Source organism: Melospiza melodia, chromosome 1, assembly GCF_035770615.1.
Source record: "Melospiza melodia melodia isolate bMelMel2 chromosome 1, bMelMel2.pri, whole genome shotgun sequence".
Taxonomy (NCBI): Eukaryota; Metazoa; Chordata; class Aves; order Passeriformes; family Passerellidae; genus Melospiza; species Melospiza melodia.
Genome location: NC_086194.1, coordinates 87,829,831 through 87,856,604, shown reverse-complemented (window position 1 = coordinate 87,856,604; position 26,774 = coordinate 87,829,831). Strand labels below are relative to the sequence as shown.

The 26,774-nt window shown below is 39.5% G+C and overlaps 1 protein-coding gene and 1 long non-coding RNA gene across 4 annotated transcripts; one reads left to right on the top strand and one right to left on the bottom strand.

The window, feature by feature from the left end:
* The first annotated feature begins 79 nt into the window (after window positions 1-79).
* On the top strand, window positions 80-4,793 carry LOC134420689 (uncharacterized). Of its 2 annotated transcripts, none has more exons than XR_010028409.1 (2): window positions 80-165; window positions 2,899-4,793. It is a non-coding gene; the product is annotated as an uncharacterized LOC134420689 (long non-coding RNA). The 2 variants fall into 2 exon arrangements; XR_010028408.1 differs by lacking the exon at window positions 80-165 and adding an exon at window positions 177-283.
* Window positions 4,794-8,474: 3,681 nt separating this feature from the next.
* Window positions 8,475-25,742, bottom strand: EEF1E1 (eukaryotic translation elongation factor 1 epsilon 1). 2 transcript variants are annotated; one of them, XM_063160930.1, is made up of 4 exons: window positions 25,566-25,742; window positions 23,341-23,541; window positions 16,170-16,265; window positions 8,475-9,114 (listed from the first exon to the last, which is right to left on the bottom strand). In XM_063160930.1, exons 1-4 carry the CDS (start codon window positions 25,740-25,742, stop codon window positions 8,974-8,976), a joined length of 615 nt encoding a protein of 204 aa, XP_063017000.1. In that variant the 3' UTR covers window positions 8,475-8,973. The 2 variants fall into 2 exon arrangements, with proteins under 2 accessions (XP_063017000.1, XP_063017007.1); XM_063160937.1 differs by having other exon boundaries at window positions 25,541-25,674.
* Between the last annotated feature and the right edge of the window lie 1,032 nt (window positions 25,743-26,774).

Here is a 26,774-nt window from a genome sequence, read left to right as displayed (position 1 = left end):
CCCGGCCTCCGTCCCTTCCCGCAGCGCTTCCGCCGGGCCCGCTGCCGCGCCGTGAGCTCATCGCGGCGCGCCGGCCGCGGCGGCGGAACCGCCCCCAAGGAGCCCCGAGCGCTCCCGACCTGCGGGCCTGGGGCGGCTCCTGTGGGGAGGGAGAGACACGCACGGGTCCGGAGGGCATGGCCTGAGGAGGGCTTGAGGGAGTGCGGGTGTTAGCGTGAGGCAGAGGAGGCTCAGGAGAGACCTTTCTGCTCTCCACAAACGCCGGAAAGGAGGGGGTTACCAGGTAGGGTCGGTCGCTTCTCCCGGGTAATCAGTGACAGGACAGGTGGACATGGCTTCACAGTGTGTCTGGAGATGTTCAGGTTGGACATCAGGAGGAATTTCCCCACAGAAAGGGTTTAGATTAGACGCTGCAATTAGACACTACCCGGGGGAGGTGGTGGAGTCGCCATTCCTGGAGGTGTTTTAAGGAAAGATTGGAGGTGGCGCTTGGTCTACTCGGCATGGTGGAGTTTAGTCATAGGTAGAATTCGATGATCTCAGAGGTTTTTTACAATCGAATTGATTCTCTGATTCAGGAATTATAGTACGAGACATACATTAACCCAGTTTGCTTCTAGGTGCAGCAAACGTGAATAACAACTGCCAGACACATGGGCTACAAATAAACAAAAACAAAATGAACAAATAAAAAAGAGCAGCAGACTCTTTTTACAACTATTTAAAAAGCAAAAAATGATGTAAACCCCCTGTACATTTCTTTTAAAATATTTTCAGAGTACAAGAGATGCTCTCAGTATGAGAAAGACTTGGAGCTCTTCCATGGAGAGCTACAAAACTGATCAGGGGACTGGAGCATTTTTTACAATGAAAGGCTGAGGAAACTGGGCTTGTTCAGCCCTGAGAAGGAACACCTGAGAGGGAACCTTATCGATGTCTGTCAGCATCTGAAAGGAGGGTAACAAGAGGATGGAGCCAAGCTCTTCTTGGTGCCTATTGCCAAGCAGTAGGACAAGAGGCAATGGGCAGAAACTTATGCACAGGAAATTTCACCTGAATATGACGAAGAAGTTTTTTACTGTGCAGGTGACTGAGCACTAGAACAGTGTCCAGAGAGGTTGTGGAGTCTCCCTCCCTGGAAATACTTAAGTACCTTCTGGATGCAATCCTGTACCAAGTGCTCTGGGATGACCCTGCTTGAGCAGGGAGGTTGGACCAGATGAGCCACCATGGTCCCTTCCAACCTGACCCATCCTGTGATTCTGTGAGAGCATTAGAATATTCTCAATACACTTCCCCTCCCTCTTGGCCACTTATACATTACAGTATATTAACTTCTGTTTGTGACATCTTTCTTCCTGCTACTCAATAAACTCAATAATTTCTAGATCAGGTTGATTCTATTTAGGCCATTGCATCTAAGTTTGTTTCTTCTTTTACACTTTTTTTTTTTTTTAATCTGCAATAAATACCACACTTCTCAATGTCATTTTATGGTCAATAAAGAATAAATTGGACCACATTCTGCTACAGCTACTGCAGCCTTCAGTGTCCTGAAGGCTTCCTTCCTACCTGGAATACCGGAAAGGTGCCAGTTTAGCTGGAACAATTACTAGTTTATTAGCAGAAAACAGGACTAGTATGTATTCTTTGTTAGAAATTAGTTCTGCACATGTTCTACTCTGCATAGCTTTTATAAATGGGAGCAATTGTGTGGCTCAGGAAAAGGGGGACTTTTTAAAAGCTATTTGAACTGTCACAGAAAATGATTCTACTACTAAATCCTGTGCCACATCATAAAAGCTTGGAAACTGCTAATGGAAATTACTATATGGGGTTTTTTTGACAATGTCTATAATCTTCAACACTCAGGCTTAAAAATGAGTTAATTGGTTCTTACACTGGGAAGTGTTCAATACTTCAACTAACATTAATATTAAATTTAGCATAATTATATATTGTAAAATAGTTTTTCACTCCTTCACTGTTACATAGTCTGTATTACATTAATTAGGCAATTAGTAGATATAATAATTACTTTAAAAATAGTTCCCTTCTGCATTATCTATTTCCTGAAAGTGACCTGCTATTGCAACTTGTAAATTAGTATTTATGTCTTTCCACTTGATCCCAAACATGTAAGTATTTGATAATCACCAGTAAATTACAGTCATGCTCATATATGAATAATATCTGTAGGATATTCCAGCTGGCTTAATCATCACTACTAATTTGGGCTAGAACTGTTCAAATCTTAATTTTACCCTTTCCAGCCTTCCTTTCATAGCCTCTCAGACAAGTTATTTGCCCCTCTAGGCCCTATGCTCCAGCGTTTTATTTGTCAAAAAGGAAATCATGTAGTTAAGCAGCTTTGTAACTACTGCATTTCTAGGAAAGAGTTTTTACATCATGACTAATGTCAGGTTCAGAATTATGGGACTGCAACAAGGGCAAATCATGTGACAGATAGTTCCATTGGTTACTAGGACTACTGTTCTGAAACCATTCCTCCTTTGTTTGAATAATGTTGGGTTTTGCTTATTTTTTCCTTTTCTTTCTTTTTTTTTTTTTTTAAGAATATGCTATTTTTTGTATTTATGCCTGGTTTTGCTTTTTGTTCCCCTGCTTACTCTCATTGCCCAGTCAAGCTTATTTTCAAAACATATTTTAAAGAAATTAAGGAGGACTTAAGGAGGTGATGGCTATAAAAAGACAATACTTGTGGAGCCCCTAACCTGTCAGTTTGTAGAAAGTAGTCATCAAGTCACAAAAATATGGAAATAGCTATGGCTTGCAGCATGAAAATCAACATATGTAGTCATCATGTATTTTTTTGGAAGATAGGCTAAACAACCTCTGTCATTTTTGCCGTGCAATGGAACCCGCTTTCTCTTTTAGGGATCACCCTGCCGCTTCCCATTAGCATTAGCAGCACTCTGAATTGCAGAATCTTCAGCTGAACGTGCCGAGTCCTGTCATTTCCCCCACAGGCTGTCTGGCGATGATAATCCACGAAAGGATTATTTCATCCAAGTGGCGGTGTCCGAGTCAAATGCCGGCAACAGGCAGGAAAACCCAAACCTGTTGAGGCAGACATCTGCCCAGATGGGAGGAATCGGAGCGACGGCCCTTAAGAGGGCGAGGCGGGGGACATACTTTGTGCCAGCAGAATAAGTCCATGGGCTGCACCCGTGATGGGAGAGCAAGACCACGATGGTGATGGCTGGAAGTTTGCGGGCTGTGATGCCGATGCTGGCCAAAGCAGGCCCCGGGCTGCGCTCTTTGGAGCAGTGCCTTGTCACATTAGCCGGGCGGCCGCTGCGTTTGATGCTCAACCTGGACAGACAGGCCTGCCAGGCAGAAACTGCTCAGGCAGATGATGCTGGGGAGGACAAAAATTATCCAGCGCAAGACTGAGAAGACAGATGACACCCAGCAGGAACAGCAAGCCAAATCTGCAGAATCCACAATGCAGCTGGCTAGCCCGGGGCTACCTGCCTCTTTGAAGAGGAATAGACATCACCTACGAGCTGTCAAATTAGATCACCAGCCTGAAAATGCTGAAAGAGATTTAGTTCTTCCAACAGAGAAGGGAAAGTTTAATGGATGAAAATCTTCCTAAAGGGGCCAAGGTAGTGTGGGAGGGGAAAGGGGAATCCTTCAGATGCAGCAACAATGAAAAATTAATCACCTCCTGCCTGCCTGCAGAGTGAGAGATGGGATGCGTGGTGTTCTGTGGCAGCCACGCTGGCTGTAGTCACTACCAGCGTGGAAAATAAAGGCCACGCCTGCAGGAACGTGCACAGAGCAGCAACAAGTAATGCTAGCTACAAAATCGATCCCCCTTTCCAAATCTGTGATATGTTTATGTTGCCCTGGAGCTGGGCTCTGAGGTACCATACATCTCACATTCAAGACATGAAGCGGTGGGATACAAAGGCCCAGTCTGAATCTGAAAACTCTGCAAAGCAAGAGGTGCACGGTGGCATTTCCCCTTAATTTCCTTTGCAATATAATTCCAGCACAAAGAAAATGTGTGTAATCAAAGTCAATTTTGATAAATAGAAAAAAAAATATTAAGATTACCAACTGAGTAAGCATGTGCTCAGGTGTATGGTGAATATGAAACCTGGCATCTCCATCAGGGACAGCAGTAGCATGAGCCAATTATAGATGCAAAGAAGAAATACTGCTCTTAGGGGGAAAATATTAAATGTAGCAATCCATTAAGCAGCTGCATCACTGCAATTGCACTTTGAAGTTAAAGACTGTGAAACACACCAAAGATTAAAAGAGGTGATAAGATTAAAAACCAAAAGGGGAAAAAAATCAAATAGGCCTACTGATCCCTCTTTCTAGCAAAAAAACAAAAAACAAAAAACAAAAAACAAAAAACAAAAAACAAAAAAAAAACAAACCAAAAAGATAGAAAAAAATTACATACTAGGTTCTGTATATACATACAATCGTAAAATCAATTTGTGGCCATACCAAGCAAATCTGCTTAAAAAATCTATTCCCAACTTCAACATTCATGTAGCAGACAGACCATAAATCACCTGCAGGGATGCAAACAAGATGCTAGCAGATCAGAAAGATTATGAACACAGACTTCTGAATAGAACAGCTTACACTGGATTTCTTAATAATGATTGTATAGTTCTATCTATTCTTTTATTTTCATCTCTCTCAGCTAATCGCTTTCTAAGTACTTTGTCCTCTTCCAAATCAACATCTTTTGATCATCTATTGTTTTTTTAACCAAGCAGAAAATAAAAGACAGCTAAGTTCTACTACTCTTTCATCTGTAATGTTATTTGGGTGTATTTCACAGACCAAACCACTTCTAAGACACATTTTCATTTAAAATAATGAATATAAATTAATGTCTTATTTGAATTGCAAAGTACATCTACATTAAACCTTACTTAAAGTGTCTCAGCTCCCTGCAAGTAACTCAGGATCCACACTCACACTGAAGGGTCCATATTAATCTTCCATCAGCTATAATTGAAATTAATGTGTGTGTATGCATGTGAGAGTGAAACAAAGTGAAGTAATAGAATTATTTTATCCAGATATTCTAAAGCTGTAACACCTATTGGGACGTCTAAGGTGCACCTCCCCTTAAAAATCAGTTCCCCGTTTCGAGGCCTTTGTGCTTCCAAAGATTCAGCCAGTATCATGAAATTCCTGAGAGAAGGGCTACTTTAGTTTACAAATGTTTTGAAGAGGGCTGGATAGACCACAGAGAAGGAATACAAGATGGAAAAGATTAAAAATATGTGAAAATATCACCTCTTGCAGGCAAACAGCTAAGGTGTTTGCTAGGAGATTGGTAAAAGTTACACTTTCTACACAAAGAATCTTGGGAAATTCAATAGGTGCAAACCTATTCACAGCAAGTACTTATTGTGAGTGGGGGGAAAGGTAACAAAAGTGGCTGGATTGGACTCTTTCAAGTGTGAACCAGAAATTATATCTTCCAACTCATTTTCTGTGTGAAACACTGGGATACCAGCCTGGAAGGTAAAGCACTCATGACCGGGAACAGGACAGAAAGCATGTTACACATTTAAGCTATCATAAATAATTTCTTTAGTTTTGCTGCTCAAAAGCCTTCACTTTGGTTCAATCTGAATGGTCAGATCTTCTTAGTCCCCAGGTCTAAACTGGAACTATTTTTTGTTTGTTCAGTGTAATCTTCCCAAAATTCTCATTCCTGCTCAGTCTTTCCTAATCCTGTATTAAACCTGGATTTTTCTATAAATTACTCTTGCCCAGTTACAAGTCTTAGAGCAAGAAACACCCCTAGAGACTTCAGAAGTCAAACTGAACCCTAACTTAAAGGGGAAGTTACACACACAAAGACAACTAAAAATTATGAGCACATTTCTAACATACCTCATGCTATACTCGAACAGCTGTTTCAACCTGGTTGGTCTACAAGCAGTCATCTCGGCATCAAGGGAAAATGACAAAGGGCTAAGTGCAGGATTTCTCTGAACATTTACAATTATCATATTTATTTCAATGTTGAATTCTTCTGTTGCTGAAAGGTTGTCATGCAGCACTATCTCACCATATGGCAACACACTCAAGTCCCAGGGGCACATACTTATAAGACCATAACATGTCAGGCCCCTTGAATAAATTAGAACAATTATGCAAAATAATAATACTGCAATGATGAGATACATTAACAAACGAAAGTGGTGCTGTTCATGAAATGCTGTGAAAATAAATTCCACACATCACTGTGGTCATCATCATCATCAAAATGCAAAGCAACCAAAGTAAAACATCACAGTGCCCTTCAGCAACTGGAGTTACAAGAATGGAAAAAGGGGTTGCAAGGGAGCAAAGTCTCTTTTACTAATGTTCAGTGAAAGTATAATAAAATATTACAGAAAGAGGAAGTAGCTTTAAAAGCAGCTGAACATTTACCCATGCAAACCCTTTACACAGACCATCAATGTTAATTTCAGAGCTCCCACTACACAACTCTTTTAAAATTATGAAGCCTAGTTGTAATATATATAGCTCATACAGTCTCAGACCGCCTCAAATAGAATTGTGTGATTTTTCAGAAATTTTCTTACAGATTTATTTGTCCTTGATCAAAAGGCATTAGATAGAAAGGGGGAGAGGCGACAAAAATCAATACCATCTGGTTTTCCCAGTCATCTCTCTAAAGGCAAAGTCTCAATTCATCCTTCTTTCCTTTTAACCCTCTATCCCCTAAAGTTTCTCTAAGCAGGGGAAAGAAAATTGAATTGTGCTCAAGTTACGATATAATTAACAAATGCCTTTTAGATAGTAGGGAGTTAAATACTACTAATCCGCTTCTAAACATTTGATCTTTCTACTAGGTGAACTTTTTTTTAACATTTCAGCAGCAAGTAACACTTTTGTTCTACACCAGAGAAAATAAAACTGGCACAAGAGGCTAGGGGATACTGCAGCAGTAGCATGTAGCCAGCCTGAGAAATCCCAATACTTGCAAACAGCAGTTGTTTGGGATTTAAAAAAATATGACATTTTGTAGCATCATCTCTACAACAACCTAACTGAAAAGATGACACTATTGTTCCCAGCAACATTTAGCTCTGGCTCAATTTCAGCATTCTCAGCTGTAATGTAAGCTATTTTCATGGTTGAAGGTTTGCATATTCACTTTAAAGAACTTAAATCATTCTCACTTGCAAAAGCATTGATAAAAACAATAAATCCGTAAGATGAACGTGAAACTTCCCTAACTAAATGCACTGATGATTCACACCTATGCACACACTCTGAAAAAGAAAATGGTTCACTACAGCAGAATTTAGTAGAAATGCAGGTATTTTTATAAGTATTACCATCACTTGCTGCCATTCATGACGGAAAAAGCAAACTCACTTTAAAAAATGCTACCAGGTACAAGTAAGAACAGTAAACACCTGAAGAGCTCAGGCAGTTGAAAATGAAAAGCTTTGAGAAAGAAGTTTCTCACATATATTTGTACTAAAGCCCACTCCACAACTCTTGAACAGATGAGAAGATTTCAGAGAGATTTTTGTAAGGACATAAGGTGAGCTTCTAAATAGCAAGGAACAAGGGTAGCTAGAAGCGGAGAATTAAGTCCCCCAGAAATGGTGAGAAATTGCTGAAAGTTTTGCCCTTAAAGTAATTTGGTGTGCCTGTAAACCTTCAATAAAAGAATAAAATTATGTATATCTACAGAAAACACCTATTAGAGCATGGAATTGTCCAGACTATGCTTATCTTTCCAAGTTTCTTCTGTCCATTTATGTGTCAGGATGTATTTTAATTACCTCATCTCATTATATTTCTTTAAGGTGTTTTAACATTTAAAATGCTCAAACATCTATCCAAGATAGCTGTTTTTTATATTTACTGGGTGAGAGGCTTCTAAGTAGCACATAAAACAAAAGAAGGTACGAGTGAAGCTGTCTGCTAAGCACTGCTAAAGAAACCAATGCAGATGTTCATTTGTCAATTAAAATATCAAAGTATTTTTGTATTTCTTTTGTGTCTTAAAAAAAGTGTTATCTGAATCATGCAGAAGGTAATTAACCAATTTAAGTTAGCACTTTTATACTTTTTACAAATAAAAATCAGAGGACCACATTCTACAGTAAAATGACCTATCCAAATGTGTGACTCAACAACAGTGCAGTTGGTTTAAAAGCCCATTTTAAACATTGGTAATGAACTTGATAGAGCAGCAAATTATCTTGAGGGTTTTGGTTGGTTTTGTTTCAGGGTAGGAAAAGTGCATCTGCACTTGCGAAAAAAATGAAATGAGGCACATGCAAAATCTTTAAGGACACTAACTTTGCTACCCAGTTTGAAAGGAAATGCTTCCACAGTCAAAACAGTACACCACAAAATGAAGCAGGAAGTGAACTAACCTTTTGAAATCTTCTTCACTGAAGAAAAACTAAAAAGTTCCACAGCCAAATTCAGACTACAGTTTTAAAATAATTTATTCGGTCACATAAATACTTTGTAACATTTGCATGTTCCCTTTTTCACATCCTTGGCACACAATATAGCTCTTAACTTGTACAAAACTAGTGTAAACATCCATGGAAAATGAAAGGAAAGCTGGTTGACATACATAAACATTCAATAAATAGCAAAAGGAGTGAATAATTGATGGTAAAGATCATGTAATTTCACTTGAATGTTTAATTAAAAGAACCTTAATTTTTTTAAAAAATAGTGAATTAAAACTCCATTTCCCCACCTTTTTACCATTTTTGCATTTAATCAGATACACAATAACAATTCTTTAGTTCAAATTCTTGAATGAACAACAGCAATTCAATGCAGTTGTATGACTTGAGGCATTGACAGTTTCGGTTCACATACAGAAGGTTACAAAACTGTTTGCAGGTTAGTGGCTTTGGACAGCACAACTTCCGAACTCCCTCACCTCATTCCAACACAACATTAAGATTTGCCTTAATGAGCATTAGTGTATAATCTGTTCTTGATAAAGACGACATTGGACAGATGCTGTCGGACACCTGGGTAATGCTGGATGTGGTTGAACCAACGGGACACGTTAAGGTATTTCTCCTTTTCTTGCACTGTGAGGTCCACCTGCATGGGGAATAAATACAAGGCACCAGTAACACCAGGCACTGCATCATTAGAGTTGTAACATGTGGTAAGGCAGAATAAAAGTGGATCATTTTACAAATGATTTAAACTCAAGTAAATTGTTACAGTCCAGCAGTGTTGTATCTTAATTTCACACAGTAAAACTCAAACCCATAATATGTATGGGAATATAATCTACTCAAAGAAACAGACCTGGAGGTGGAATGCAGTTGCATTACAGAGAGGGGGGGAAAGCTTGCATGAATTTAAAGCATCTCTCTATTCATGGGGTCAGGATACAGTACAGGACAGTGCAGGGAAGAGTTCCACAACATGCACAACCCTTTCATGTTAATTTAGCAGACAGTCTTGTCTCACAGGCAAAGTGACTACTTCATGTTTCAAAGTGTATTTTAAGTACAGGAGTAAGCTTTTTCCAGGCAATTTCAGACTGGATAGGATAATTGGAAGTTGTTTTGTATGACTACTGCTCAAAATAGAATAGTTACTAAGAATCAGCATAATTTAACTGCTCAGATCTGCTAGCTTTCATTATTAAGATAGCAATGGCATTATTCAAATAACAACAGTAAAACAAACTGGAAACCTGCCCATACTTCATAAAAATATTTAAAGTACTATCACACAAAACAGCTTCAAGATCAATCAGGGAGAAGTCTCTATCACACTATTGCAACAGCTCCTTGACACAGGATATGTGGTTAAGATTAATGCAGAGCTTCAAGCCTATCCTTAATCAGAAGACTGGCTTAGGTAAAGTTATCTACAGTTTCAGATCCAAATTCTACCTTTAAAAGTCTTTCAAATTTAGGTCAGCAGCACCCTCAAAGCTTTACTACAAAGTCTGTTATTACTTCGGAGTCTTTCAAGCCAGCTGTAAAACTATTCCCACCCTGTATCACCTGCATTACTATTCTTGATTAGCAATTTTATGTCTTCTCATTTCTCTGTAATCAAGGTGGCTTATCAGTTTAGACCATAATCTCTTTTCTCACATTAACATACTACAACTGAATTACAAATGGGGCAGTCCTCAAAACAGACTATAAAACCTGCCTCAGGAACAAAATGTGATGCCCACATCAGCTCCCCTATCCCATCTCACCAAAACTGAAACCAATCAGTGCAGGATTCACCTCACTTCATTTTCAGCTAGCCAATTAACCATCAAGCTTAATTTAAATCTTGACAATGCCGGCAGTCAACAAAAAAGGGCACATCTGCACAGGACAGTTTTACCAGAAAAATAATGATCTAGACATGCCTAATATTTTTCATGTTTAGATTTCTAAAGCTAATCAAGGTTAATCTCCTCAAAAGCTAAACAGATTGTGTATTCCTTACGCTTTGTTCTACAAACACTAGATTTTATGGATGCTGCAGGTTCACTGAAAATTTGGTTTTGGGCACAAGACAGCTGGAAACAAATCTGTTTCAATGAACTTTGGATCACAGAAAGAGCTAAACATACTCATTTACAGATATTGAGGTGTATGAGTAAAAAGCTGCTCTTTAAACCCTTGTCTTACATTTCACCTTGTGACATACTGAACTTTTGATTTCAGGAGTTTCCTATCAGATTTGCTGCTTCTCCTTGCTGTTCTCTCACACAGCCCAGCACTTGGCTTAGAACTGGGAAGCTTTGAACATGTATCAGCAAAAAGACTGTAAGGACATATACCAGAACCAGTGGAAAAATACTGAGGGAGAAGAATTTCAAGGAGTTGCAGAAGGGAATTCTAAACCAATGGAACACAGCATAAAAGCCCAATTAATGGAGAGTTAGGAGCATAGTAACTGTGGCAGTAACCAAAAGGCAGGGATCTTGCAGCTGCTCCTAAACCCAAGTAGCTGCTCTTCCTAAGGAATGTACCTGCCAGAATACAAGCACAGCACTACAGATGGATTTCTTTCTGCAATTTTGTACTGTTATGAACCTCAGTTCAGGCATATGAGAAAATCTGCTCTTCTTGCTGCTGGCATGGAAATGCAAACATTGTTCCTACAGTTGTATAGTCTGATAGAAATGCACAGAAAAACCATAAAAATCAGCCACATATTTTTGCAGATCTAGAAATACAAGAGAGTTATTGGTAATTAACCAAGTAAATAGCACTAACCAGAACAGCCCTAACAAAGGGGGAAAAAAAGTCTAGAATTTTTAAAGACATTACAAATTACAATTGGAAGCTATGGTAATATAATACTTTCACAAACTGCCTGAGTTTCTCCAAGTGCAGTATATTCAGGACAAAAAAAAAAAAGCAGTACCATTTAGGGAAAGATGCTTTTGATCACCTGCAGTGCATTATTATTAATGGTAGCTGGATGCTGATGCTTGATATGAAGCTGGGGGACCATTTACAAAGTAACATAGTGCATGAAAAGAACAATGTGTGTGCTTTAAGGCAACCTAAAACTACTGGTAGTGACGAAAGGTATTTAATAATGAGCAAATACTAAAATACTGAAACTTTAAATTCCTTGAGTTTACAGTAACCTTTTTTGAAGCCTTTACTGGATGAGCACCTGGTTATGGAAAGGCTGAGCTAAATTTTATATTTTGCAGCAGATACAGTATTTCCTTCCCATCATCTTTCATTGGTAATTCTCGATCTTCACATTTCTCCAATGTAAATCAAAAATATAAGTCTGGAAAACTAGTCCTCTTCCATTCTGTTAGCATAGTGAAAAAACATCTGAAGGGCAAAACAGCTATGCTAATAGTAAGACCCCTTTTTGTACTCTAGGCACAACAAGCGAGATATTTTTACTTATTTACATAATGTACTCTACCAGTGAAATATATTAAAAAGCACTTTGTGGCATGCTCTACTTTTTACTCTGAACATAACTCTTAGGTTAATTGTTTAGAGATCACTTCCATGGCATTTTTTACAACATTTTGTTAGATGGGTATTTTCTGTTCTTCCTCATTAAATTAGATAATTCCCCCAAGTTAAGAAAGGCTGCTGTTCTGCTGTTAAAATAATTATTTGCTATTAAAGCAATTATTTTAATAGCAAAGAAGCAGACACTTAATTTGACAGACTTTTTTTTCTTTCATGTGATGAAAAAAAAAAAAAGTCTTTTTCTTCCACCACAAAGCTCACTGAGGGGCACCAAGGTGGTTATCATACAATGCAACTTTAAGAGTTTCTGAAAGGGCTAAAAATACACAAGCTTTAATTATATTTTCTTTCTATAGCATTGGGGATGCAGGCATAAAGCACCATTCCACAACCTGCAGGTCATGGAAAATCTAAAAATACCTCCCTACATATGAACCTCCTCAGCACCAAGACAAGGATAGATACTATCTGACTTTTTAAATTTAACCTTTAGACAGGGGAGAAAGACAAAATAACCCAACATCTGGATGGTATATTTTATGACATACATGTACTTTCTCATAGTTTGGCCTAATTTTCTGCTGTTAAAGGAATAAGCTCAAAATCACATTTTTTTTTTAAGTTAAAACTGCTTTTTTTGCAATTCAGTTAAGAACCATTTTTAGCATCATTGCTTAGAAGAAAAGCCTGTTACCTCAGTACTAAAATAAGCAGCATATCAGTGAATCTCAACAAAAAGTCATGGCAGTCTGTTTATTATAGGAAATGTTCCTTATGGGAAAAATAGCTCCAAAATAAACTACTATTGTAGTTTCTTATAGTTATTTATAACTCCTTGAAATTCTTCTCCCTCAGTCTCATTACAGTTCAATATTAGTGGTTCTGACTCAAGGACAACTGCTTAGTTTGTTCTGTGCTTGATCATATTTGGTTTGACACCAAAATTTTGACTGAGGCATCTTCCATTTGCAGATATAAACTTCACCCATAAGAATTGTCCAGACCTTTTTAAAAAAATTTCAAGTCAGACATATAGATTTGAGAGCATTTCCTTAGTTCTGACAAAATTTTTGAAGTATAAAAGCAGATCAATCATCATATTGACTATTTCTCTTTAAATAAACTGGACTTGTGCTGGTCAAAAACATTTAAGAATAAAGACTTTTAAGACATTTAAGAATAAAATCTGGAAACTTCCAAAGAAATAATTTTAAAAATCCACCAGATTAGTAAACAAGTTCATTACCACAGGAGGAATTTAATGCTAACTGATTGCCTAAGCTAACCTCAAGCAATGCTTCTAAATTCAAGTTTTTGCTGCAATCTATGCTTTAAACTAGTAGAATTTTATTGTCCACATTTATCCACATATGTATTTCTGGAATTGAAGTGTCTATAAGACAACAATATTAATGCTACATACACATAGACATCAATTACATATGACAACGTAGATCACATTGATTGAAAAGGAAGTATCAAGCATTATATTTTTTTCATGTTTTAACCTATATTATGATGCACAACAGCGTGTACTATTTAGTTCCTGCCTTATTACTATGAGTGTGTATTTCTAATTAAAAGACCCAAACAGATTCTGTGTGCAAGAACCCTGAAACACTGCCTGTGAATCTGATTCTCACTGATTGAAATAATAATTTTTTCCCCACAATATGGATTTTTAAACACATTGCACTATTATGTTTATTAGGATAACTAGAAGGGACAGGGAGAATGAAAGGCAGGCACACAGCAGCACAATTAAGGGTTGCTGCTGTTCAGTAAACAAACTGTCAGGTCAAATGGATGAGCCTGGACAGTGAAGAACCAGACTCCAGAACCCCTCCTGGATAATGGGAAGGGCAAAATGAAGATGGGAGGGGGGAATGAATACAACAATGCATAATCCATACTCAGAGAAACCAAGACACCACAGGTGAACTGAGCTACAGGAGTGGTTGGTCTTAAAAACTTTTCCAACAAAATGTGCATCAAAAGGGTTTTAAAGTTTTTCTACTTGGCTTATTCAGGATGACCATGGTATGCCAGAAGTATTTACCATTAGTGATAGTATTCTATCACTAATGTCTGTGTTAGCATGTAGTTTTTAGCCTATCAAAAGCAGAGATTAACCTCTAAGGTACTACCAGCGATGTTTTTAGATCAAATTTCTAGGTAACTTGATGGACAGCAAGATCTGTGGGTTTGCCCTATGCCCCATGTCTCCCATTTCTACCTCCTTTCTTAAAGCATCATAGGAAACACGTATTGATATTTTGCACAAGGCTTAGCTGAAGCAGTGGGGGATATGACAGTCTCCTTCTCTGAACCATTTCAAATGAGGAGATACAGCAGCTTTCCCTGATTCTCCCATTAAGCTTAGGGCAGAGCAACAGCTCTGGACATACTCTCTTCTGATTACAAGAAAAATAAAAATAATTAAAAGACATCAAAAAAAAACAACACAAGACTCTAGAGTTCAAGATTCTGCCTCTATATGTTTATCAATTCTGAAACCTTCAAATTACATGTAATTCCTAGTTAGTGGCTTCTAGATTTGCATATTTATTTAAAACAGTCACCCTGTTACTAGCCCTTTATACCTTTCTGATTCAGAAAATTACCTTTGATGAAATCAAACATTTCAGAAACAGATGCTGTACTATAAACTTGTCCCAAGTAGTGTCTGGATGGTTGCAGGCACACAGGAGCACCAAGTCATTTGTTTTTACCATCTGTTCTATTTCCCAAAGCAATAACTTGTATCTTTTCATCTTGATTAGGTGGTCTACTCTAGAGCAAACTCTAAATTTAAAATACGCTTAGATTTTCCCTTGCCAAGTTTTTTTTTTTAAAGACTCATTTGAACTTGTACTCTCTTACAGAATATACAATCATATTTTTAGAAAATACTTGTAGTCTTTTTTATGTCTGCACATCATATGTGAAAGGTAACCCATTCTGACTCTGTAATCAACACATCTATCTTACTGCTTAAGATATTTTACAAGGTAAATATGATTTAAAAGAATTAATTCTATGTGACTTATTCTAGCAGGTTTTCAAAAACCTTTTGAAATGAAGCTTTCCTCTCCTCTGCTTGACACTTATTTGAACTTTTACTCCTGGACAGTCAAGATACAGATACATAAGTTTCCTTTCATTTCTGGTAGAATTTCACTACTTGATTGCCCCTCCCCTCTGCTTCCATTTTGAAATGTATTCTTCGACACTTCTCCCAGAGCTCTGCTATTAATTGTATAAAAGTAACCATTCACCCAGTTGATTGAATTCAATTCTCAGACATACATGCATTTGTCAGAGGCATCTTGTTCTAATTATCCTCACTCCCCCCCTCAATTTTCTAATGTAAAACTGACTGATTTCATCTTTTCCCAAGAATTAAGAAGACCTTTTTATGCGAGTCCTTTGGTTTCTTCCCACTCCAGAGAATGACAATGGCTCATTTACAAACACATTCCAGCTACCAAAATGCAAATAGCTTCTACTGCTTTATCTTTAAATTTGCACTTGGGGTTCAGAACCAAAGGTGCATGAATTTTTAAGCACTTCATAGTAGCCTGAGTGGATTACAAATAATCTCAGCATCTTTCCCACTTAGAAAAAATTTATTGTTGGCATGGGTTTTTTTTTTTTTCATTTTCCTCTTAAGCACCAGCTCCCTGTGTTATTTTCATATTATGTACCTTATCAAGTCTTATCACTTAAGTCTGGAAATACAAATGACCATTTGTTATGTCTCAAACTTTTTTATATGCATTAAAGAGCTTAATTTACATGCATTTGTATTTCTCTAATACTAATGAAGTTAATACTTTCAGTTCTGGCCCATCCTTTCAGCTTCATTTATCTATTTGCCCATGTACTTCTGTGACTGCAGTTCAGTGATGTTTCAAACTTGAAAAGGGAAGAGTCCTTAATCATAGAAACACAGGGACAGGTATCATCCTTGCTATATTTTGCAGAGGAAACTAAAGCATTCTGACACTACATGTCTTTTGACAGATACACAGCTAAATATTAAAGAATAAAATGAAAAACCTAGGAACAAGTTTTATCTTCCTCTGTTCTGTTAGTTAACTTCTACAACAATAAAATGCCCTTCAGATAAATAACAATTATGATAGTTGCACACATAAAAATGATGCAAATAATGCTTACCATGATATGATGCAATCCATAGTACATCAAAATGTCTGCTAAGGTAAAAATGTTTCCTGCAAGGTAGACTTTATCTTCAAGGTGCATGTTAAGATCCTAAAAAGGAAAAAGTCATTACACTGCTGTAGTATTGACTTTGCGAAATGATGTATGAAGGCAGCTGTTAAAAATAATAGAAATTTCCTCTGGAGACCATGCATATAAAATAAACATCAGTTTTAAATTATCCTTACTCAGCAAATAAAACAAACAATAAAAGAAAAAAAATCTAGAAAGTAAGTGATAAGATAATAAAATAAAATATCAATCTTTGACAGTGAGAATTAGGTAAAATTTAAATGCTGGTCTCTAAACAAAGTAGTTTATACATAGTGAAATTTTTGTAAATGCAATTGATTTTAAGCTGACTCCATTGAAATACTTTTAAGTCTGTCTTTTCTTGGCTTCAAATTACTGCAATTCAAAAATTAGGAGAGCTGCGTATTTATCATGAGTGCAAATTCAAATGTTTAACATTTGATTAATAGAAAATGCAGTCCTATGACAAAAGGACAGCACACTGTTCTCCCAGCAGCAGCAATGCCTGCCCTCCAGGATTCCATGCAGTTGGTCAGCAAGGCTCGGAGCACCAAACGTCTAAGAACCAGGGAAGCACACAGGAACAGTGGGGTGGGAAACAAGGTGTTTCAAGCTTGATGCAGGTAACTTGATACCAATCAGCTGCTATCACTTGACACCTGCTTTTATTAATGTTGAAATTACTGCTAACAATTCTTTGTGACTGATATTGTCAATTCAGCTGCTGTCCAAGTCTCTCAGAAGAGAAAATTTCAGCATTTTAAGACCATCTCTCAACTGTTCCAGATCAGAAGCCATCAGGGTGGATAGTAGGTGGTTTCTGTTCAGGTTCAGTAAATAATTATTTCAAATGCCTATTAACAGAAAGACTCACTTTCATGGCTTTTTGTATGCAGCCATTCTCTACCAAAAACCAAGAGACTGACAGGCTCACTGTTGCTCAAGTTTATCATTCTGAGGACACAGGCACCACACAGCAGCTCTACCTCTCTTACCTGTCCTTCCTCTTCTCCAAATCTTACCTACTTGTCATCCAATTTATACATCTTTTGCCCCGCCCCCCCCTCCCCCCTTTTCTCTAAAGAACTTTAACAACAAAATTATCTACTTTAACCTGCATAAGCCAGCTTTGGTTTTCCAATATTATTTTCAGACATCTACAGAAACAGTTTCCCAACTTTCACTTGGATTTGGAAACTCACCTCATCAGAGGGAAAAAAAAGAAGGACACAACATGTGCTTAAGCCACTCCCTTCCCCTGCTCTAGAAACAGAGGTAAGCAGCCTAAACATAACTAACATTTTCAAAAATGTTAATTTTTCAGTCTCAATTACAGCAAATTGCATTTTCAGACATTTTATTGAAAAAACATGTCTTGGGCAAGGAGAAAGGGGTTAATACTTAGTGAACAATTAAAAAATTATATTTGGCCTTCAGCATGTTGCACTTTTTTTGGTTACATAATTTTACTGATAGAGGGATTTCCTATAATGCATATATAGATAATAAACCAAGATCAAAACACAAAACTAAAATGTTGAGACTTTAAGACATCTAACCTTGCATTTGCTTTTGACAAGTTTGACTCCATTAAGCTACCTTACTACTCTTTGATAACCTCTTCATGACAGGACTCCTGTACTTCTGTAATATTTGAACATCCCCATGTCTGCTTTGATTTCTTTTATTAGAGCAAATCAGGAAAGCATATTAACCCCTGCATAGTTAAAATTCTGTAAGGTCAACTGCCCCTGGCTATGTAGCTTCTTTTCTTTAGACTGGTTTACTGCTTTGTTCATGTTAGTGGGAGCTCAAATTACCTCAAACATGTAACTACAGTTCTGTGGCATTTCCTACAATGCACCACAAAGGAAAATCCATCTTAAGAAGAAAAAACTTGCAGGGAGAAAAATACCCCCAAAACTAAAGATCTGCTTTACTAGAAAAAAAAAAAAAAAAAAAAAAAAAAAAAAACAAAAACCACAAACTTGTCTGTTTTGAAACAAATTCTCTGACCAGCATTTTTCATTTCAATTAACCAGAAATTCCACATGCATTATAATGAAATCTAACACAGCTGAAATTATATTTTCTCCCCTCCTCCTCTCTTCTTCTTAGCTTAGGCTACGGAATCAGGATTTTGTAAAGGAAAAAGCTCATTATCTTTGAAGGTATCATCACCATAGTTATATACCTGCTGAAAATTTTGGATTTCTGCATCAAAGAAATTACAGCATGCTAATTCTGAGTTTTATATTGCATATGTACACTCAAAACAGTCATCAATAAAAAAATCCTAAAACTTTAAAGGCAAGGTAAGCCATTATAGCGTGAACAATTATTTATTCTGGTTCATCAAATTTTATGAAGTCGGTTAACTGAGCAAATTAGATTTGACAAAAATGGTTTAGTCTTGTATAAATTAGCATTAGTTTACAATTCTGTTTTTGAACATGTATTTCTCTCCCCTAAAATACAGACAGATATTTTGATATCATTCTGCAACACCATATTTTTTTCTGAAACACCATATTTTTTTCATGTGCATTAGGCACATCTAGTTAATCTTGCTGCATGGGTTGTGCTTCCCATGGATGATTATATTACTGGCTAATAGCCAAATGTGCTAAAATTCCTGAAAGTCAAGTTTGCTCAAGTGACCACTGTAATTAAGTGAAATAGTGTTCCAGTCCTGGAGAGATTAATGAAAATATGAACACAAAACTCTATAGAGCTTCTATCACATGCAGAAAATTCAGGTCTGCTGGCTGTCATCTGAATAATTTGTCTTTCATGTACCGAACGCCACTACTTAAATGAATTCCATATATACAAACCCAGGATTAAAAGACTAAGATAGTCCTGGAAGTTGCTTGTAACTATATAAACTTACTGTTGCATTCCCTCAGGAAACTCTCAAATTTCAGACATACTTAAGGCACAGCTGCATTACAATGCATTAACATACACTGAACAACTGCAGCAATTCAAACACCATTTTGAGGGGGAGAAAAGCAACAGAAAGAGTTGTTGCATTATTTATGGACTAACTGATGTATTTCCATTTGCTTGTTCTATGGGAAAAAAAAATCCAATTTACAGCCTGTATCTAGCAACAGCTCAACGCATCCCATCCGGAGCACACTCCTGGGCACCCCCAGCCTTGCTTACTGCCTGTTAAATACACAATCCAATGGCCCCTAATCCATTTAATCTGCTCAGGCCCCTGAATCCCTGCCAGTCACTGCCAGTTGTGACAGTGGCTCAGATAAGGAACTGTGGCCTCTTAGGACAACTCAGGAGCTTCCAAAGGACCTAATCACACTCTGATTTTGTTCTGGATATTCTGCCCACAACACCCTGCTGGTGTACGTGCTCCCCGTACACACAGACGTCCTGTCCTTTCAGTCAGCAAGATTCCCGAGGTCATTTATGCCCTAAATGCTTTTATGTCTCTCACACCATGCAAAGACAAAAAGCTGAGCACTCCCAAATGTTTCAGGAAAGCCCCTGACAATGCAGAACACAAGAAAGGGTTTCTGCAGCCACATCCAAGAAAAGCAGAACTACACTTTTGATACATAGACATATTTTTAATTCTCATGCATGACTCTTCTCTCTAACTGGCAAACCGAGCTAAACCTGGTCTGGAAGAATATTATATTACTGAGTTTCCTGTAAAAGAAAAAAAATAATCAACAAATGTTGCTGCAATAATAAAAATTCAATCTTTAAACCTGTAAGTGTGCAAAAAAACCAGTGTACAGAGCTGTGGATTAATGCTATGAACAGAGCATGGATTAACCTGCTTTTGCACCTGTGGAAACAGTAATTTTTCAAGCAAGCACATTAAACAGAAATTACAGCTCTCTTATTCAGATTTAGATTTGGATTTCATTATTACAGCCAGGCAGTACAGGAGACTGGTATAAAGCTAATTGAAATCATGGAATATTGTTCTGTATGAGACACTGGAAGTAGTACACAGAGACCCTTAGTTATTATCCTTCACAGAACAGAAGTTTCTACATTTATGTGGATGCTTTTATATGAATTTAACAAGCTACCAGTTATTTGTCAGAGGTTTCTGAAGATGGAGTACGAGGGGAGAAGAATCCTCAGGTATAAAATACATAAAATTGATAAAGCAGAGACATTAAAATCTCCTGAATAGAATTCACTAACACCTAAGTAGACATTTGATGGCACAGAGAAACAGAAAAAACACTGCTTATCCTGCATGACAACTCAGAAATTTTCAGATTTTTTTTCCTTATGCAGCTTAATTTACCACTAACTAAACATCAAAGAAAAAAAAGATTATACTCCTTCACCCTGTGGAAAAGGAAGTTAATAAAATGCACTGTGTATTATGCTATCACTGCTATTGACATTCATCATTCCTATGGATCTGCTGAGGAACAGATTTGGAGCAAAAGTACTGCTCCCAGATATTTTGTCAAGTACAGAAGCACAAATCAAAATTAGACAAAACTCAACAAGCCCTTTATTGGTCCATTCTGAACATTGTGGCATTTGCTCTGGATGAATTTAAAAACCCTGGTTGAGATGGTCTGTTTCACCATAATTTTCCAGCCAAGTAACAGCTTTAGGCAACACATCAGTAAGAACAATTTAACAACCTATTTTCGCAAAGCAAACAGAAAATCCTTCCCGTTCAAATTAACAAACACGAAACCAGTTATTTACTGACATTTTGTAGAAGCACATCAGTTAAGGGTTAAATAGAGGCAGCCTAAAGTTTATAGCAGAAGTTACTGAACTGTTTTTGGTGCAGCTTATTATAAATTGTGGCTCTAGGCTGCAACCGTCCCAAGGCTGCCATTGTGTATTCCAGACACGCTGTAAAACTACAGCCTCAGACTTCCCTCCCTATTTTAGTTCTTCTTTTTTTTCCACCCTTACTCCCTTTTGGCACAGTATACTTTAATGGTAGGCTGCCCCTTTTCTGATTAATCATGGTGGCAAGAGAACAAATTACAAAAAAAAAAAAAGCTCTTAATTGCTATACTATGAAATTATTAGCGCTGAACAATTCCACAGCAGCCTTGTGTTAAAATAAATTCTGGTTATTCAACGCTTGCTTAAAAAAATCCACAGCAAAACTTTTAAATGCACTTCAAGGCAGAGATTCTCTCTAAAGTAACACTGACTGTTTCTCAGTAAGGAAATTTTGCTTTGCTTGGAAACACTTGATATATCTACATATTTGTATTCAGCATATTGTCTTTTCTACACAACCAGTGTCACTAAGGCCAAAGATGGAAAGAGATCCCAGCTCCAGCAGGAAACTGCCATATCACTGCATCTGGTTTTAATGCTCCAGTGCAGTTCTGCAAATACTCTTGCATGTGCTGACACTGCAAATATCATCCCTAAAACCATCCTGAGCAGATAAATTTTGTTATAACAAGACAGAAAATTTGCTTTTGGTTTTTATAAAAGGCAAGAGAGGTAAATGGAAGTTAGTTATTTATTCTCATATGGTTTTCTCACACTTTGGGAGAACAGAAAGCATCACAAGTTTCAAGTTTATTCAAAGAATGGCTGAAACTCTCTGACACTTGTCATAAAAGTTTAGACAACAGGGACCTCCACAAGCCACCTCGTCATACCACAGCTAAATCTGAAGTTAAACCCTGATTAGTCAGTGCCCCTCCTTCAATGAAGTTCTAAAAATCCTAAAGGGTAGACAGTTTTCATGCTGTATCTGTAGAGTAACCACGACTGTGAAGGTTTTGATAACATTTGCACATAGAAAGTAAGAGCAGATATGTTACAAAAAGAGAAGCAATGTAAACAAACTCATGATTCATCAATGGAAGATATTCCCCAGATACAATGAAACCAAGATAACTCAGATTATATGGGATTCAAGTGAGAGAAATGGTTTATCGTGATTTTCACCAAGTTGGTAGGTAATGCAGGCACCATCAGCCTCAAGATCAAGAGGGCTATCAGCTCGAAGAGTAACAAAGAGCTGTTTTGTATCACTTTAAGTTGCATTTTCCTTTATTTTAAGTAACAGTGTTAATACTGCTTCAGTTTATCTTTGGTTTCTGCACACCTTGCCAGAGCCAGAAGTTAGTAGGACTCTGACAGCTTCAAGTAGAGTCAACCTTGCAGCTCACAAACTTCTAAACTCAGAACTCACTGGCACCACTGATCAATGTAACTCTCTATCTAAAACATACTTTTAAAACTAGAAAAAAAAACCCTTTAAAAATCGATCAAATTTCACTGCCCTTTTATACAAACTTTGAAAACAGTGCTTAACACTGTAAGGCAAATTTTCTCTTCAAGTTGTTCCCACAAAATTGCAAAAATACTTATTACCAGTTGCAAGGAGTAAGGAAAATAGAGTAAGTTTTGCTATCTGCTCCTTGTCATCTGGCTGCTCTAACAACAAGGGGGACTCCCAAGATTTTCTTTTCTGCTTCTACCTGTTTAAGAGGAAGTAAGCCTCAGCCTACAATAAAAGTTTATTAACAGCAGACCAAGGACTCCACACAAAGTCACTCACTGTTAAGGACAGTTATGTAGTTGTTCCTTTATGATTTCAGTTTTTACACACAATTTTGTCCAGTATTTCCTTTTAGCATCAATATCAATGACCACAGCATCAAGTATGGCTTGTATCCCATAACTGCCACATCATTAAGAACAGCTCTTAAAGCAAACAGAGAAGTGTTATCCTGGAGTACAACACCAACTTACTTATAACCAAGGGTTTATGAAGATAGTAAGAAACTGGTGCCTCACACAGGCAGCTGAACAGTCTCTAAACTGTGTGGAACACCCTTCACAATTTACAGCCATTGAGCACTGCAAGAGCTCTGCTTCATATATGTCACAGTTTTTGCTGTTTTCCTATTTCAGGTTGCTGGGGTATTTTTGTCAATAAAAGTGAAAAGCAGCAAGAGGAATAAAAGCCAGTACTTAGTGATACTGTCAAGCCTTAGCATTTGTTAAATTTTATTAATTAGATGCTCATACACACATTAACACTGTAATTTCCTTCAAGGTCTAGTCATTCCAAAATTCAGTGGCAAGGTAATGAAGAACTCCTCACCTTCAGAATTGTTCTGGTCTCCTCCTTGCTGGAGCCTCCATTGACCCGGGTCACCCTGTACTCCAGCCACTGCTGCACCACAGCCTTCTCCTCAGCAGTGCTCCCCAGCAGCTGCTCCCTCCTGGCCTGCCGCACCAGGTGGGCAGCGATGGTCATCAGCCCCCTCAGCCCGGGGCCGTTGTTGCTCTGCAGAACAGGAACCTGAAGTGGAAACACAAGTGGAGGGCTAAACAAATAATTGAAGAAAGCAGTCTCTATATGAATGGCTATTGATTTACTTTTTTAATGCTCCCTCAGAACTTAAAAGCATTCCTGGTAAAGGCAATGCCATCAAAACCAAGTCTGTGCTGTCCACTTTTTGCTCCTTGGGGTGTTTTATTTTCAATTCTTACAGAAGAACATGAACAAACCAGGACACCCTTAGCTCCAATTAAGCCAATTCTGCCAACATTAGGCAAAAATAGCATTGTGTGTTCTAACACTGTCAGAAATCTCATGAACTGACTTCTAACTCACTTCCCAGTTCAGGACTCTGACTTCAGACTGTGAAGTCAGTAGCATCCAACTTCTCTCTGAGCAGGCAGGCTGCAGGCAGGCACACCTCCTGAAAAGCTTATTCCTACACACTGCACCATTGCAAAAGGCCCTGAACAGCAGCCAGGAGCTCACTGGTACCAGCAGGACAGCACAGCACACCTCCAGCTCCAGCCATGATGTCTTTGTGAGTGACAGCAGCATGTGTTCAAGCATGGGAAGGGAAACTGGACTGCCACCTCGAGAAATGAGGTGAGGGAACTGGAACTCACTGCAATGGCCTGAAGCCCATTCAGGCATTTATGACATAAAATGAAAGAAACTGATTAAACTGCAACACTCTTTCTTTTAAAGTATTTGACCACACAGAGGAGTCTGTTTATGTCCAGGTGTATTTAATCTAAGCTGAAAGTTGAAAGCATAATAATATTTTTGTATTTGTATCAAGAGTCTTCCACTATTATTAAGTTTTTTTTGTCCACTGAGCATCCAGCCAGGAAAACTACACACAGACCTAGTTACTTGAATTTTACAGCGTTATGCTTTATCGTAACAGCACTAAAATACCAGCTGGGCTGGAAAATAATTAAGGCAGTTTTTGCAAGTGAAAAACACACATAGATAGTCAGGACTCCAACCATGAGCAGTCAATTAAAAAAACCCCACACACAAGACAACTGCAGAGCTTCATTTCTCAACCAACCTTCTCCAGGAGGGAGGAGCAAACAAAGGGCTCATAAATTTGTGACACTCCCAGCTCTACATTGCATTTTTCATGCCTCAGATGCCTCTTAAACAATGGAACCTAATGTTTCCATACAAACTTTGAAGCATCAAGACATCTGTAACCATAGAATCATCGAAGTTGGAAAGGACCTTTAAGATCATACAGAAGAGCATCCACCCAGCACAGTCACTGCAACCCTAAATCACTGAATCACCACTCAGTGCCACATCCAGACAGCTCTTAAACATCTCCAGAAATGGATACTCCACCACCTCCCTTGGCAACGTATTTCAATGCCTGATCACCACAAAAGGGAAAAACATTTTCTAATATCTAATCTGAATCTCCCCTGACACAGTTTAGGCCATTTCCTCTGGCCCTCACTGCAGGCACAGTAGACAGACCAACTCCCACCTCACTAAAACCTCGTGTCAGGCAGGAGTACTCTAAAGATTAAATATTTAAGAGCAACACGTCTTCAGTACAGACATCTTCCTATTATTAAAATACCTCCTTTTTCTTCCCACGTCATTCGATCAAGATAGCACAGGTACAGGGAAAGGAAAGTGCAGAAAGAACAAGCATAAATCAAGCCGAAATCCCTTCCATGGCAGATGATGATCCTTCCCACAAGCAGAGGGAAGGAGTTTCCAGAACCGACAGGCTCGCAGGCAGCGAGGCCCTACAGCATCCACAACATATGGTGAGGGACGGGCTGGAGGGAGCACAGGTGAGACTCCGCTCAAGGAGACGTCGGCTGGACTGGTACCTGGGGGGGCCGCAGCCACGTTCACATGGGTGTCTGAGGGGAATTGCTAGGGGGGAGGGAAGGGAAGCTCGGAGCGAAGCAGTCACTGGGGAAAGGAGACCAGAGAACGCCCGCCCTCCCACGCGCGTCGCCACCGCCACCCACTCCAGGCCCCTCCTCGCTCCCTTCACCTTCCGCTCCCCCTGGACGCCGTACTTGTTCCCGCCCGGCAGCCCCAGCAGCCGCTCCAGCAGCTCCAGCTCCTCCGCGCCCCGCACCGCTACCGCCATCTTGCGCGGCGGGACACGCGGGACTGGGAAGGAGGGCGGCAACAACCAGTCGTCCCATTGGCGGAGAGCGCCGCGGCGCCGCCGGAGGAAGCGCAGCTGCCATTGGCCCGAAAGGGCCGGCCAGCCAATGAGAAGCCAAGAGAGGCTTCGCGTTCAGCCTTTCGGAGGGGTAGGGAGGAGCAGCAGGGTCACGGGTGGCGCATGCGCAGCCGCGCCTGCACGTCCCCGGCCGCACGGTGGGCCGGGCACGCGCGCACCAAGCCCCGCCCCCGAAGCGGGGCCTTGCGGGGGCGGGGCAGCCGTGAGGGGCGGAGCGGGTGGAGCCGCCTCTGTGCCCAGCCCCGGCGGGGCGGGGGTGTGCGGGAGGTGTTCCGCGTGGGGTCCCAGCCTCGGGTTTCGCTGGACCGGTTTGGTCGGTTTGACCTCAGCGATCACGGAGTCTCATCTATGACCCAGCACCACTGTGTCAGTTGGACCATGGCGCTGACTGCCACGTCCAGTCTGTCCTTCAACACCTCCAGAGATGGTGACTCCACCACCCCCCCGGGCAGCCCACTCCAGTGCCAAATGCCAATGGAATTCCAAATTCCACCTTTTCTGTGGAAAAATCCCTCCTGATGTCCAGCCTGAACAGGGGATCCTGGTGCAGCTTTAGGCCATTTCCTCTTGCTCTATTGCTGGTGCCTGGGAGAAGAGTACAGCTGCAGCCTCCTTGCAGGCAGCTGTGGAGAGTCATCAGTGAGCCTCCTCTTGTCCAGGCTAAACACCCAGCTCGCTCAGCCGCTCCTCACAGGTCTTGTGCTCCAGACCCTTCCCCAGCTTCGCTGCCCTTCTCTGGACAGTTCCAGCTCTGTCCCCGTGTCCCCACACCCCCGGCCTGCCAGCCCCTCGCTGCTCGGTTCCATGTGTGGCTCAGTGCTACACAAGGGGCTGCCCTGATGTGTCCCCTGGGGGATGCCCTCCGGTTCTCCACACAGACCGTCCCTCCCTTCTCCTCGGCTTCTCAAGAACCATTCTCAGGCACTGCTTCTATCCATCTGTTCGCCTGTCCTGCCTTCCTCCATCTGGCAAATCTTGGAGTCATTGTCCAAGTGCAGCCAAATTTATTAGGGGAGTGAAGTTTGGTGGATAGCTA